The sequence below is a fragment of the Symphalangus syndactylus genome, chromosome 22, assembly GCF_028878055.3.
Source record: "Symphalangus syndactylus isolate Jambi chromosome 22, NHGRI_mSymSyn1-v2.1_pri, whole genome shotgun sequence".
Lineage (NCBI taxonomy): Eukaryota > Metazoa > Chordata > Mammalia > Primates > Hylobatidae > Symphalangus > Symphalangus syndactylus.
In genome coordinates this window covers 24176959-24192943 of record NC_072444.2, presented here as the reverse complement: position 1 = coordinate 24192943, position 15985 = coordinate 24176959, and the positions used below count along the sequence as shown (strand labels likewise).

At 43.1% G+C, this 15985-nt stretch overlaps 1 protein-coding gene across 2 annotated transcripts; it reads left to right on the top strand.

The window, feature by feature from the left end:
* Window positions 1–37: 37 nt before the first annotated feature.
* CFAP107 (cilia and flagella associated protein 107) lies at window positions 38–15416 on the top strand. 2 transcript variants are annotated; one of them, XM_055262094.2, is made up of 4 exons: window positions 38–375; window positions 9643–9756; window positions 13559–13736; window positions 15016–15416. In XM_055262094.2, exons 1-4 carry the CDS (start codon window positions 265–267, stop codon window positions 15195–15197), a joined length of 585 nt encoding a protein of 194 aa, XP_055118069.1. In that variant the 5' UTR covers window positions 38–264; the 3' UTR covers window positions 15198–15416. The 2 variants fall into 2 exon arrangements, with proteins under 2 accessions (XP_055118069.1, XP_055118070.1); XM_055262095.1 differs by lacking the exon at window positions 9643–9756.
* The last annotated feature ends 569 nt before the right edge of the window (window positions 15417–15985 follow it).

Below are 15985 nucleotides of genomic sequence, written 5' to 3'. Positions count from 1 at the left end.
GAGTATTTATACTCAGAGTCTGTCACCATGGAGACAATCAACAGTAGAGAATCCAAGATAGATCTCCTCTCCCTAAAGGCTGAAAGTGAACTCTTGGGGCCGTTTTATTCTCCGAGGTTAGCAAGGAGTCGTCTACTACCCATTCAGGAGGCCAGCTGGGAAGACAAAATAGGCACCCCAAACTCAGCAACTTCATAACACCTTCTTCTACCCCTGAAGCCTTAAACTGCGTCAAGTCAAAGAAACCTGGGGCAAATCCTTAACATGTTTTTGACTGCAGTAAATCCACAGCCACTCTCTACTCCAAGCTGGCAGATTGAGACCAAGTATTCAACGAAAGTGCTCACTGGAAATTGGATGGAAGAAAGGAGAAAGGTAAGGAAATGAGAGAGGTTGGAGAGAGGGCTCAGAGGGAGGACTGATGGGGAGAGACAGGAGGGAAGTTCATCACTATTTTCAAGTGGAGAGCAGCAGATGATTGCATCTTAAAAACGTGGCATTGGGGTCTTTGTGCTCTACAAAGGATAGTTACATTCAAGCAATCATCAATATTCACGCATTTTGCATGGTTTCTATGACTGTTTTATACATGATGGTTATTGAAAAGACCACTGACACTCTCTTACAGATATAATAGGGGCATGGAAAATATTGTAACGGTGTCAATATAGTTGTGCCTCTCAGCACTCTTCTCAGTGAAGTGTTTCTAGGCATCTGGATATTTTCTGTCCTTAATTCCTTTGTACCTTGATTTGAAGAACATTTGCTCTCCTCATTCTGGCTCTTCCCAGAATATGGTACCTCCTGAGGCCAGCTTGCCACTATCTGCACTGATGTCCAGGGATTTGCTGCTGCTCTTTGGCACCTTTCCACAATCCTGCCCTACTAATGTATTTCAATTTTTACTTTTTTTTTTTGAGACAGTCTTGCTGTGTTGCCCAGGCTAGAGTGCAGTGGCATGATATCGGTTCACTGCAACCTTCACCTCCCTGGCTCAAGGGATTCTCCTGCCTCAGCCTCCCAAGTAGCTGGGACTACAAGTGCATGCCACCATGCCCAGCTAATTTTTTGTATTTTTAGTAGAGATGGGGTTTCACCATGTTGGCCAGGCTGGTCTTGAACTCCTGACCTCAAGTGATGTGCCCACCTTGGCCTCCCAAAGTGCTGGGATTACAGGCATAAGCCACCGTGCCTGGCCTCAATTTTTACTTTCAAACAGAACAATTTGCCTCTTGGTTTTCCTCTGTGTTTTAAAGGTCTTTGGAAAATACTTTGCCTGAGTTGGTAGAGTTTCAAGTTGGCATACTTGGAATTGAATATCTTCATTTGTGTTTGGCAAGACTGAGCCACTTAAAGTTTTTCAGAGACATCTAGACTTTCCCATGTCTTCTTGGGAAGTGGGAAAGGAAAAGAAGGTGAAATAGAATACTCAGCTTTGGTATGGGGAAAAGAAGGGAAGGGTAAAGGCCGTTTTCATGGAGAACATTAGTAATCACCACCTCTCTGGCCAGATACAACCTTCAGTCATCATCAGCTACAAATGTACTTGGCCTTGTTTGATGAGCCGGTGTGTGCAAGAGAAGTTCCAAAAGCAAGAAGAACTGGTTGAAAATACCTTCAGGTGCCCATGGGTGATGCAGTACTCAGGGATATTATGGGCTGGTCTCACATCTAGAGAAGATTGCATAAAAATAGTGGAGTTGGAGTGATGTTAACAAGGTAGCAGACTGAGAAGCTCCAGGTTCTCATTCCCCATGGAAACATTAAAGAAAAAAACACGAAAACGTTATAGGAGCTCTGGAAAACAGTCAAAGATATATAGCAACCAATCAAATGCCCAATCAAGAAGAAGACACCTTCAAAATGAATAGGAAATTCCATGATGTTTTTACTTGTCCTTTCCCACTACCACCCCAGCACAGCACAGCATAATCTGCATTTTAGGGTAAGTGGCAGCTCGGCTCCAAGTTCCCTCCTTCAAATCCAGAGTGAGTGCAGCAACATTTGAACCTGTCTGGGGCTGCCTGAGGGATTGCTCTCTATTTCATCTAACTTGGAGCCCAGATGAAAAGGTGGCATAGTTCAGCTCTCAGGTTGGGAAAAGCCATGGAAAGCAATGATAGGCACAGCTAGTGAAAGCTGCCAGGGGATTACAGATCTATAAATATCTGGGGCAAGAGATTATGGATAGAGGAATACAATAGAACATCTGAAGTCAAAGAAGAAGCAGGGGTGAGACTTTTTTTTTGGAAATTAAAACATTTAAAAGCAGCTGTGTATGCAGGGGAATTAAAAAAAAAAAAAACACACACAGGTCCAGGCAAGATGTACACCAGAAAAGACTTGAGAATATTTTAAGCCTTCATATTGGGCTGACCCCAAGACTCAGAACATCACCTGCTAGTTAGAAAAGGTCTTCCCTGCACAGAGCCAGTCTACAAATACTGGAAGAGTTGGCTGTTTTTCAAATGCCCAATTTTCAGTGAAAAATCACCAGACATACAAAGATACAGGGAAAAAAAATGGCTCATCCAAAGGAAGAAAATAAAGCGAGAGAAACTCTCCCTGAATAAACACAAGCATCAAGGTGCTAGTCAAATACTTTAAAACAACCGTCTTAAATACGGACATATAGGTAAAGGACACAAAGAACTAAAGCAAACCAGGAAAACAATACATGAGCAAAATGAGAATATCAAAAAGGAGATTGAAATTATAAAAAGGGAGTCAAACCAGTTTTAGAGCTGAAAAATGCAATAACTGAATTGAAAAATCCAATAGAGGGATTCAGCAGCAGATTTGAATAGGCAGGAGAAAGAATCAGCAAATTTAAAGGCAGTGAACAGAGCCTAAGGGACTTATAGGTAACTATGAAGCAGATTAACATATGCATTAAGGGAATTCCATAAGGAGAAGAGAGAGAGAGAAAGGGGCCGAGAGAGTATTTGAAAAAATAATGACTAAAATCTTCCCAAATTTGAGCAAATACATAAATCTACAAATCCAAGAAGTTCAATGAATGCAAAGTCTGAAAAATCTAAAGAGACCGTCATTGAAACACTTTATAATTAAGATATTGAAACCCAAAAACAAAGAGAGAATCTTGAGAGCACCAAGAGAGAAGTAACTCATCAAGAACAATGGCTCCTTAGTGAGATTATTAGGGGATTGGCCAGATGTGGTGGCTCATGCCTGAATGTCAGCACTTTGGGAAGATAAGGCAGGTAGATTGCTTGAGCCCAGGAGTTCGAGACCAGCTGGGCAACATGGTAAAACCCTATGTCTACAAAAGATACACAAATTAGCTGGGCACAGTGGTATATGCCAATAGTCCTAGCTACTCAGGAGACTGAGGTGGGAGGATCATCTGAGCCTGGGAGGTGGAGATTGCAGTGAGCTGAAATCATGCCACTGCACTCCAGCCTGGGTGACAGAGTAAGAGTGAGACCCTGTCTTTAAAAAGCACAAAAAAACAAAAACAGATTATTATGGAATTTTCTCAGCAGAAACCTTGGAGCCTGGAAGGCAGTGGGATAATACATTTAATGTGCTGGTAAAAAAAATACTGTTATCTGATAATTCTGTATTCCACAAAACTGTCTCTTAAAAATGAGGGAGATGTTAAGACATTCCCAGATAAACAACAGCTGAGGGTGTTTATTGACAGTAGACCTACCTTGCAAGGAAGACTAAAGAGAATCCTTCAAGTTGAAACAAAAGGACATTAGACAGTAACTTGAAGCTGTACAAAAATATAAAGTTCTCCAGTAAAGGTAAATATGTAGACAAGCTTAAAAGCCGGGATTATTATAATTTTGGGATGTAACTCTACTCTTTATTTTTGACAGAATTTAGAAGACAAATGCATAAAATTATAAATCTATGTAAATGAGTCTGCATTATGTAAAGATGTAATTCGTGCCTTCAATAACATAAAGCGGAGGGAGGCAGAGCTATAAAAGAGTAGAGTTTTGGTATACAATTTCAGTTGGCTGCATTTAAAAATATGTTGTTATAACTAGAATATTGTGTGTAATCCCCATGGTACCCACAAAGAAAATGCCTATAGAATATTCACAAAAGAAAATAATAAGGGAATCAAAATGTGGCCCTCAAAAATTAAACACAAAAGAAGACAGTAAGAGAGTAAATAAGGGGCAAAAATCTACAAGACATACAGAAAACAAATACTAAAATGGCAAATATAAGTCCTTCCCTATCAGTAATCACTTTTAAATGTAAATGGATTAAACTTCCAAATAAAAGGCCTACATTAGCAGATAGATTTATAAAACAGGATCCAACTATATGCTGCCTACAAGAGACTGACTATAGATTGAAGTACATATGTAAGTTGAAAGTGAAAGGAAGCAAAAAGATATTTTGTGCAAATAGTGTCAGAAGGGAGAGGTATGGCTAGGTTTTAACTAACCTAAAGTAGGCTTTAGGTTAAAAACTATTATGAGACAAACAGGGACACTATATATTGATAAAAGGGCCAATTCACCAAGAAGAAGGTACAATAATTACACACATGTATACACCAACTATTAGAGCTCTGAAATATATGAAGCAAAAATGGACAGAATTGAAGGGAGAAATAGATGGCTCTACAGTAATAGTAAGGTACTTCAATACCCCACTTTTAATACTGGTTAAAAAAAAGAAGATCAATAAGGAAATTGAGGACTTGAACAGCCCTATAGACAAATTGGACCTGACAGGCACTCCACCCAACAAAGGCAGAATACACATTATTTTTTTTTTCTCAAGTACATTTGGAATATTCTCCAGGATAGACCATATGTTAGATTACAAAACAAGTTTTAATAAATTATAAAGATGAAAATCATACAAAGTATCTTTTCTGATCACAAATGAAATGAACTTAAAGATCAATAGCAGAAGAAATACTGAAAAATCCACAAATATGTGGAAATTAAACAACACACTGTTTTAAAAAAATCAGTAAAGAAAAAAATCACAGAAAAATTAGAAAATAATAATGAAAATACAACATACCAAAACTTATGGGATGCAGTGAAAGTACTGTTAAGAGGGAAATTTACAGCTGTAAACACATTAAAAAAGAAGAAATACCTCAAATTAACAACCTAGCTTTACACTTTAAGAAAGCAGAAAAAAAAAAAGAACAAACTAAATGCAAAGCTAGCAGAAGGAAGGAAATTAAATATTTAGAGAAGAGATAAGTAAAATAGGAAATAGAAAAACAACAGAAAAAATCAATAAAACTGAGTTGGGACTGGGCGCGGTGGCTCACGCCTGTAATCCCAGCACTTTGGGAGGCCAAGGTGGGCGGATCATCTGAGATCAGGAGTTTGAGACCAGCCTGGCCAACATGGCGAAATCCTGTCTCTACCAAAAATACAAAAATTAGCTGGGTGTCATGGTGCATGCCTGTAATTCCAACTACTAGGGAAGCTGAGGCAGGAGAATTGCTTGAACGTGGGAGGCAGAGGTTTCAGTGAGCCAAGATTATACTACTGCACTCCAGCCTGGGTGACAGACCGAGACTCCATCTCTAAACAAACAAGCAAGCAAACAAACAGAAAACCAAGTTGGTTTTTTGAAAAGATCAATAAAATTTACAAATGATTATCTATATCGACTAAGGGAAAAAAAGAGAAGAGATGCAAGTAACTAAAATTAGAAATGAAAGTGTAAAATAATTACCAACTTTTTTCTGACATAAAAAGATAATAAGAGAATACTGTGAACAGTTTATGCTAACAATTGAATAACTTATATAATTCTCCATGAAATGGAGAAATTCCAAGAAATACACAATCTATCAAGACTGAATTATAAAGAAATAGAAAATCTGAATAGATCTATAACTAGTGAAGAGATTGAATTAGTAATCAAAAATCTCCCAACAAAGGAAAGCCTAAGACCAAATGACTTCAGTGGTGAATTCTAACAAATATTTTAAAAATAATTAACATCAGTCCTTCTCAAATGCTTCTAAAATATTGAAGAGGAGGAAATAAATTCTAACTAATTTTATGAGGCCAGCATTACCCTGATACTAAAGACAAAGACATCACAAGAAAAGAAAACTACAAACCAATATTCCTTATGAATATTGATGCAAAAATCCTGAAGCAAATAGTAGAAACCCCAATTCAATATTATATTAAAAGGCTTATATACATCGTGGCCAAGTGAGACTCCTTCCTGGAATGCAAGAATGGTTCAGGGCTGGGCATAGTGGCTCATGCCTGTAGTCCCAGCACTTTGGGAAACCAAGGCAGGCAGATCAGTTGAGGTCATGAGTTTGAGACCAGCCTGGCCAACATGTTGAAACCTTGTGCCTACAAAAAATACAAAAATTAGCTGGGCATAGTGGCACGTGCCTGTAGTCCCAGCTTGAAAATGGCTTGAACCTGGGAGGTGGAGGTCGCAGTGAGCTGAGATCTCACCACTGCACTTCAGCCTGGCCGACTCTGTCTAAAAAAAAAAAAAAAAAAAAAAGTTTAAGATATAAAAATTAACCAATATACTAGAATGAAGGAAAAAAAAAAAACATGATCATCACAATGTAGAAAAAGCATTGGGCAAAATTAAACTTCTTTTTATAAAAAAAAAGCATTTGACAAACTAGGCATAGAAGGAAACTGCCTCAACATAATAACAAAAACCCACAGCTAACATAATACTCAATGGTGAAAGATTGAAAGCTTTTCCTTTAAGATTAGGAATAAGACAAAGATGCCAGCCTTTGCCACTTTTGTTCAACATGGTACTGGAAATTCTAGCCAGAAAAATTAGGAAAGAAAAGGAAAAGCTTCCAAATTGGAAAGGAAAATGTAAAATTATCTCTCTTTTCGCAGATGGCATGATTTTATATCTAGGAAACCCCTAATGATTTTATATGTAGGAAACACACATACATGTACCCATACACAAACTGTTAGAACTAATAAATGAGTTAAGCAAAGTATGCAAAAGTTGATTGTGTTTGTAAACACTAACAATGAACTCTGAAAAGGAAATTAAGAAAATTCCATTTACAGTAACATCAAAAAATAAAGTATTTAAGAGTAGGCTTAACCAAGGAGATGAAAGACTTATATACATTGAACAGTACAAAACACTGCTGAAGAAAATAAAGAGGACATAAATAAATGGAATGACACCCTGTGTTCATGGATGGAAGACTTAATATTGCTAAGATATCAATACTACACAAAGCTATCTACAGATCCAATGCAATCATTATCAAAAGCCCAGTAAAGTTTTTTTTTTTTTTTGCAGGCATAAAATCCATCCTAAAATTCATATAAAACCTCAAGAGACTCTAAGTAGCCAAAACAATCTTGAAAAAAAAAGAACAAAATTGGAAGACTCACATTTCTTGGTTTCAAAACTTACTAAAAGCTACAGTAATCAAGACAGTGTGATACTGGCATACAGACAGATACATAGACCTATAGAACAAAAGAAAGAGCCTAGAAATAAACATTTATATGTATGGTCAAATGACTCTTGACGAGGATGCTAAAACCATTCAATGGGGGAAAGGACAATTTCTTCAACAAATGGTGTTCAGTAAAGTGGATATCTATGTGCGAAAAAATAAAGTTAGACCCTTCCCTAATTCCATATACAAAACTGAACTCAAAGTGGATCAAAGACCTGGATGAGACCTAAAACTACAAAACTCTTAGAAGAAAACATAGGGGGCTCGGTGTGGTGACTCATGCCAGTAATCCCAGCACTTTGAGAGGCTGAGGCGGGAGGACTGCTTGAGGAAAGGAGTTCAAGACCAGCCTGGGCAACACAGCAAGAGCCCATCTCTTTTTTTTTTTTTTTAGATTAAATAAAAAAAGAAGAAAACATAGAGGAAAATTCTTATGACATTGGCTTTAGCAAGAATTTCTTGATATGACACCAAAAGCACAGGCAACACAAGAAAAAAATAATAAATTGGACGTCATCAAAACAAAAAACTTTGTGCCTCAAAGGACACTAACAACAGGGTAAATGACAACCAGTGGAGTGGGAAAGAATATTTGCAAATCATATATCTGATAAGGGACTACTATCCAGAATATGTAAAGGACTTCTATAACTCAACAATAACCAAAGACAAGCAACCTGATTAAAAAATGACAAAGGAGCTGAATAGATATTTCTCCAAAGAAGATGTACAAATGGCCAATAACCACATAAACATAGTCAACCTCGCTGATTATTAGGGAAATCCAAATCAAAATTACAATGAGATACCACTCCACCCTTTAGTACGGCTAGTATCAAAAAACAGAAAATAACAAGTGTTGGTGAGGATATGAAGAAATGGGAACCTTGTGCCCTAAATGGTACTGCCACTGTGGAAAACAATATGGGAGTTCCCCCAAAAAATTAGACATAGAACTACCATATGATCCAGCAATTACGCTTCTGGTTGTATGCCCAAAAGAATCAAAAGCAGGGACTCAAAAGGATATTTGTACATTCACATTAATAGTAACTATTCACAGTAACCAAAAGTTGGATGTAACCCAAGTACCCACTGATGGATGAATGGATAAACAAAATGTGGTATAAGTGTATCATGGAATATAATCAAACCTTAAAAAGGAAGAAGATTCTGACACATGCTATCAAATGGATGAATTTTGAAGACATTATACTAAGTGAACTAAGACAGACACAAAAGGACAAACGTTGTATGATTCTACTTACATAGGGTACCTGTAACAGGCAAGTTCATACAGAGAAAGTAGAATGATGGTTGCCAGGGGCTGCAGGGAGAGGAGAATGGAGAGTTGGTGTTTAATGGTCACAGTTTCAGTTTTGCAAGGTAAGTAAAGTTCTAGAGATGGATGGTGGTGATGGTTGCACAACAGTGTGAATGTCACTGAACCGTAGAGTTGAAAATGGCTAAAACGGTAAATAAATTTTATGTCGAATATATTTTACCATATTAAACTTTAAGAAAACTAATTAGAGAACAAAATGTAATTTGAAAAGTGAGAGAGTTGGAAAGAATGAGGAACAAAGAAGAGAAAGAAAGGGAGGGCGGGCCGTGGACAGTGGCTCATGCCTGTAATCCCAGCACTTTGGGAGACTGAGGCAGGTGGATCACAAGGTCGAGAAATCAAGACCATCCTGGCCAACATGGCAAAACCCCCTCTCTTCTGAAAATACAAAAATTAGCTGGGCATGGCGGCCCATGCCTGTAATTCCAGCTACTCAGGAGGCTGAGACAGGAGAATTGCTTGAACCCGAGAGGCAAAGGTTGCAGTGAGCCGAGATTGCACCACTGCACTCCAGCCTGGTGACAGAGCGAGACTCCATGTCCAAAAAAAAAAAAAAAAAAAAAAGGGAGGAGGCAAAGAAGAGAGAAGAGCAGGGAGAGAGAAGATGAGAAAGGACACAGGTGCGGATGATGAGAAGGTGACCAGGGGAGCCAATGACAGCTCTTCCCGGGGGTGCCAGATGGCAGGCTCCCTATCCCCGAGCAAGCTCTTTTCCTGTGTTGGGCAGGATGTCCTGGGGTTTATATTTACCTTTTCCCTGCCCTTCTTCTGATGGCCCAGGAGGTAAGGGGACCCAGCAAAAGTTTGAGAAGTGGCATCTCAGAGGTTTTCCTGAATATTTGGTCTTTTCTAGTTCACCAGAGACACTGACAAGACACCCCAATCCATTTACAGAAAAGAATACGTCCCCTTCCCAGACCACAGACCGGACCAGATCTCCAGGTGGTACGGGAAGAGGAAAGCTGAGGTAAGAGGGAGTGGCAACTGGGACACTCAGGCCTGGACCACACCCAAAGCTCAGGGGACACCAGCCACCTTCTTATAGGCTTAGTACCCTCTTGGGGGAAAACAGGAGTAGTCTCATTAATACTCTCCCAGCCCGGGGGCTGCAGATAGCACTAACCAATAATCACCTGTGTGGGCTGACGATCTGTTTAATCTCAAACTGGTAGCATTCCCTCCAACCTATATCCGAGCACCTGGATCACACTCTTCCAGCAGAATCTAGGCAAAGAATGCAAGAAACGACAACCAAAAGGTAAATGATGCATCTAGTCAGGAATCACATAAGGCACTGCAGAAGCAGCTGGCAGTGATGTATTTGGACAAACAGTGTTGTGTGTTAGCTGTGCTCCAGCTTCCTGTTCTTTCACATGAAAAGTCAAGCACCATTCACACACTGTATTGACTGGGCACTTGTCTGGGAGTCATGGTGTTCCAGGTGTTGGAAGCAGAGAGCAGGGCATTGCAACCTCAGAACATGCCCCCCCACACCCAAGGAGGCGCATTTGAGACTTATTATCTTTTTTTTTTTTTGAGACGGAGTCTTGCTCTGTCGCCCAGGCTGGAGTGCAGTGGCGCAATCTCGGCTCACTGCAAGCTCCGCCTCTCGGGTTCACGCCATTCTCCTGCCTCAGCCTCTCTGAGTAGCTGGGACTACAGGCGCCCGCCACCACGCCCGGCTAATTTTTTGTATTTTTTAGTAGAGACGGGGTTTCACTGTGGTCTCGATCTCCTGACCTCGTGATCCTCCCGCCTCGGCCTCCCAAAGTGCTGGGATTACAAGCGTGAGCCACCGCGCCCTGCCGAGACTATTATTATCTTTAGCAATCCCACTAGTGAGTATATAGGAGACAATTATTAACTTGGCATGCCAGAGGCTGAGATCCTGGCCCTTCCAGGAACAGCAAGGAAAGCCGTCTCCTACAATAACCGCTGTGGGTAGCTCCCAGCAGGCACACTCTGGGGAGAGCAAGCTTGTAGGTGCTCAGCCACTGGGTGCGCAGCTGTGCTCTGTCCCCACCACACTCTGGGAGTTCCCTTGAGTTGCTTCTTTTGCCAGCCTGCTGCTCTTGTAAGCGATTTCTGTCTCCCCACTCCCACCCCACCTGACCCTACTATACCTGCTTCAACTCAGGGTGGCAGCAGAGAGACATGGACTAAGGTAGTGGACATCTTTTGGAATTGGGGCATTTTAGTGCTTGGAGGGACCCAAGAGATCATTCAACTCAGTGGCCCAAGGTGTAAAGTGTCTTTTTCAAAGCTGTGTGGCTTGTTGGTAAGGGATGAAGCAAGTTGCTGCTCTGCAAATCAGGCAAAGAATGCCCTCAGATTCCATTCCTCATCTGCCAGAGTCGCCTATTTGCATGCTGCATTTAGGGATCCATGTCAGGATAAGCAGCAACAGATTTTCAGCTCTGTGCTGGCAACCCCAGACGACTCCCTCATCCTCAGACCACACTGACATCTCCAAGCAAGCTGATGCTCTGGGGCTGCTGAGCTTCACCAGTAGTGCGCATTAAAGACACAAATGAATTTTAACATAAACAAGTCGAAGTTAGAACCCAGGATCTGGGGCTCTCAGCCTCCAACCATCCATGTATGTGAGGTATTAACCCTAGTTTTCAGTACATTGTAGAACATTTAGATAGCCTTTGGACCCATTACAAGCTCCGACTAAGAGGTTAACGTACAGTCTGGTTAAAATTAAGAACTCCACCCCCCCACCCCCGCATTATCCTCTCCAACAGAACAGACGATTGAATATTCATTTCTTTTTTTCTTTTCTTTTCTTTTTGTGTCTCTTTTCTTTCTTTCTTTTTCTTTTTTTTTCCTTTTTTTCTTTTCTTTTTTTATGAGATAGAGTCTCTCTCTGTCCCCCAGGCTAGAGTGCAGTGGTGTGATCTTGGCTCACTGCAACCTCGGCCTCCTGGGTTGGAACAATTCTCCTGCCTCAGCCTCCCAAGTAGCTGGGATTACAGGTGTGTGCCATCACACCTGGCTAATTTTTTTGTATTTTTAGTAGAGATAGGGTTTTGCCATGTTGGTCAGGCTAGTCCTGAACTCCTGGTCTCAAGTAATCTGCCCACCTTGGCCTCCCAAAATGCTGGGATTACAGGCGTGAGCCACTGCACCTGGCCCTGAATATTTATTTCTAAGGTTTCTGTCCAAATTGCCTGCTTGTGGGGTGGGGCCCTGAACATAACCCTGCTTCCACACAGCTGCTTCAACTCTGTCAGCTCTTCTGTTTGCTTCATGTTGCCCTCCTTCTCCTAGGACAGCTTCCTTCTCCATCTCCCACTCCCACTTTGCTCTTCTTTCGTAGGCAAAAATGACTCCAAAGCCTGTATCCCCAACCGCCTCCTTTATCTAATTCTCACATACCAAGCCAATATTTCCTCTGCCTTAAATCACCCCAGGGCCAAGTGGTGGAAACTAGAGACCACCCCTTGGGCCCAGAGCCCACAAAAACTATTCACACTAGTTTAGACTTGTCCACCCTGCCTTGCCCAATGGTTCCCATGGAAATCACAGTAAAGGCTCTGGGCCTGCCCCCAACCTTGTTCCTTCTGCCTCCCGACCAGAGACCAATGCTGGTTCTTCCTGATGTGGCCCTGCAGGGCATGGCGTGCCCTTCCTCTTGACAACTGTAAGTAACAAGCTCTCCTTTCAAAGGTAGCTGTCTCCGTGGCTGTCACTTTCCCAAACCCCAACAAGGAAAAATCCCAGGCACACAATAAAGACAGCAGGACCACACCCCAAATCAAGAGAAACTGCAAGAAAATTCCTCCTGGCCTCTCTACCTCCCAAGCCACGAGGCTGCTTCTGCAATTCCCTCTGTTGATGGGAAACCCTCCAAGTCACTTTGGCATTAGAAATACACTATGGGGTACCTGGTGATGTGGATCTTGGGAATCCTGCTTAATGTCTGTGCCCATCCCCCTTGTCTTCCTCTGGCATTGTGATCTGACTTATTTATGGGGCCACCACTTGAAATATTGGGTGCAGCTGGCATTTCCAGACCATAGCAGACACAGGCCTCCCTGTCTGCTCCAGACAAGAGGGCAAGCATGGAAATCAACATTACCCCTGCCCCTTGTAAATCAGTGCAGTTCCCCAGGATTCCCTTCTGGGCCCAAGAGGATTTTCTTAGGAAAAGCATTGATTCAGGCAAACATCCCAGAGTAAGGAGAACATGGCTTTCTTCTCCCTGTAAATTACTCCTCACCAAAGAAATCACTCCCCTAGTTTCCAGCTGAGCGAGCTGTAAATCCTGTGCAAGAGAAGGCAATTTATGGGATGTTCTCTGATTCTTCCCACAGTAACAGACTGAAATATAAGGCACACATGTCAGGCTGGCTTTCACCATCTTGTCCTTGCCCTTAGAAACAGGCTTAGATGCATGAGACTTGAGACAAATCAGGCTGCAATTTCAGATCACAAGAGAGGTGGTGCTGACTCTTCCCATTCAGCAGGATGTCCTGGCTTTAATTTTAATGTGCCACCATAGCTCATTCTAGGAATGAATTGACTTGGCATGGGACCAGCCATACAGAGAACTGACTGCAGCTAGCTGGGATGTGTTTGAAAGTGGGATGCCTCAGAGTGGGATAAACAAGTGTGTTTCTGAAGACCCTTTGCCAGCCCACGGATGCCCACTCTCTCCATCAGCACCACAGACCCCTGCATGTGGCAGCTCCTGTCTCCACCATGGCCAGGCGGATGCCTTGCTCCTGTCAGTAACAAGCCCACTGTGTCTATCTTTCCAGGGGCTCCCTTACAAACACCTGATCACCCACCACCAGGAGCCCCCACATCGCTACCTGATTAGCACCTACGACGACCACTACAACCGGCATGGTTACAACCCGGGGCTGCCTCCACTCCGCACTTGGAATGGACAGAAGTTGCTGTGGCTGCCAGAGAAGTCTGACTTTCCCCTTCTTGGTACTTTTATAATTCAGGGTATTCCTCTGCACTGGTCTGTAAAGTTGCACAGACCAACGGAGCTGTACCCGCCTCATGCAGAAGGAGCCACACAGGTGACCCTGGCTCCAGGAGAGCAGCGGATGACGTAGTAGGGGCTGAGTTCTATTGTACCCTCAGGGCTGCCTCCTGTCCTTTCCCTTTGACCTGGGGTAATCTTGGCTGTGTAATGAAGTCATCGCCTGTGCCCCATGGTGGCGGGCTTAGAGCACAGGTGGCAGGGAGCAACATCCACGCATCCTTCCTCCCAGTCCTATTTACTACATGAATAATGACAGTATTTCCCAGGTAGTGCTCCCTGCTGCAATGATAACAAACACTGAGGACATTTCTGGCCTCGGGGAGTTGACATTCCGGGGGGGAAACAGATAAGACACCATTAAAAGGTAAGAACACTTAAGATCACATAGATAATTTTAGACAGGAATGTGCGCTATGGAAAGAAAATAGGTAATGGAGAGAAAGTGAGGTGGTGAATTTGTGAACCTCTTTTGGTTCACAAATTCCTCCTTGGAAAAGTGAGGGGTGGTCTTTGTTGAGGAGATAGAGTTGAGTTGGGAAGAAGGGAGCCATACAGGGATTGAGGGGGAGGGCATTCCAGCGGAAGGAACAGTAAATGGAAAAGTTCTAAGGCAGGAATGGAGGAGGATCATGTAGGGGCTCATAGGGCACAGCGAAGGGAATGAAATTTGTCCTACCCACAATCCCAAGACTTGGAATGCATTTTTGTAGGAGAGTGCCTTGATGTGATTTACATTTCAAGCCACGTCCACCCTAATGAGGACACAGAGCAGTGCCAGCTCTTTGTGGCCCTACCTTTTGATGCAAAGGGACATAGGTCAGAGAATGAGCTGCTGGTCACTCTGCATTACTTTTGCATGGGATTCTTCTCAACATCACTCTCAATGCACACAGCTTCCTTCCCGACAGGAGAGGGACAATTACTCAGGACCAGCGAGACCACGCACAACCACACCATGGGGCTGACTTTTCCAAGGCCCCCATGGCAGATCCTGGTCTCCCCTGAGCACCTGGGATGCAGGTGCACCTTGAGACCGCCAGGGGCTGGCTGAACCAATGATCTCTGCAAGGCTCCTTCCCTCTGGGGCTCTGCCTGCCTTGGTCCCTGACAGAGCAGCCTGGGAAAATCTCCAGGGCCCCTGTTGCCCAGTTTCGTGGCCATTTAGAGCAAGACTCCTTCTGTAAGCCCCATTCAACTGGACCCTGGTTTCTCTTGCAGCTCCCCCTACAAACTATGGACTCTGTGAGCAGCTCAAGCAGAGATGGCTCACACCCAAGGCTGGCCTGAAGCAGAGCACTTACACTTCATCGTACCCCAGACCACCGCTGTGCGCTATGTCCTGGAGGGAGCATGCGATCCCGGTCCCTCCCCACCGCCTGCATCCTCTCCCACACTTCTGAGAGCTGCCACCCCAGTAGCAGCTCAGATAGAATCAACTGGAGACCACAGCATCACTGGACTTGCCAGACAACAAGTGGCGCAGATATACTCAGAGTACGAGATCTGGCCCGTCAAAGGTGCTCTCAGAATCATCATCTGCATTTGGCGGTACCTATCTCCTCCTCAAAACCCACAGGTTCCTTTCTTTTCCATCCCACAATTAAAGCTCTTTGACACTATTGCAGGGCTATGTACGTGCACAAGACAGATTCAGACTGTCAGAGAAAACAGGAAGGGCCCTTAAGTTCTACCCTGTTGTTTCACAGGAGGGGAAACTGAGGCCCGGAGAGGTAATGTGACTTGCTGAAGAATCTACTCCCATGGAGGAAATTAATCTGATGATGAAACCCATCATGAAAACTCCACAGAATGACTGAACGTGGTTCCCAGGAGGGCAGTGCTGCAGAGCTGGCGATGGGGACGGACCCCAGCTTGTCCATCATTGCCAAGGCAGAGGAAGGTGTGCTCTGGCCCCGTGGGGCTCAGAAGAAGGGGAAGATACATTTCCTTTGTCTCTGAGCTCGCAAATCTTTTTTTTTTTTTTTTTTTCCTGAGACGGAGTGTCGCTCTGTTGCCCAGGCTGGAGTGCCATGGCACGATCTTGGCTCTGGTCCTAGCCCAGGACGGGGGTCCACAACTGTGCATGCTCAGTGCTCGCACAGAGCTGCCTCTTTGAAGAAATGCCAGCAGACACCTTTGGCCCTCTGCATGCTTGGCTCATGGGCACAGGTGTGTTTTGTCAGTGATT

What these genes read in the sequence shown, in the direction of transcription:
- CFAP107 (XM_055262094.2), top strand. Translation starts at nt 265, where the DNA reads ATGTTTTTGACTGCAGTAAATCCACAGCCACTCTCTACTCCAAGCTGG. An exon ending in GGATGGAAGAAAGGAGAAAG is followed by an intron (nt 376 to 9,642) that starts GTAAGGAAATGA and finishes GGTCTTTTCTAG; the next exon opens with TTCACCAGAGACACTGACAA. An exon ending in GTCTGACTTTCCCCTTCTTG is followed by an intron (nt 13,737 to 15,015) that starts GTACTTTTATAA and finishes TTTCTCTTGCAG; the next exon opens with CTCCCCCTACAAACTATGGA.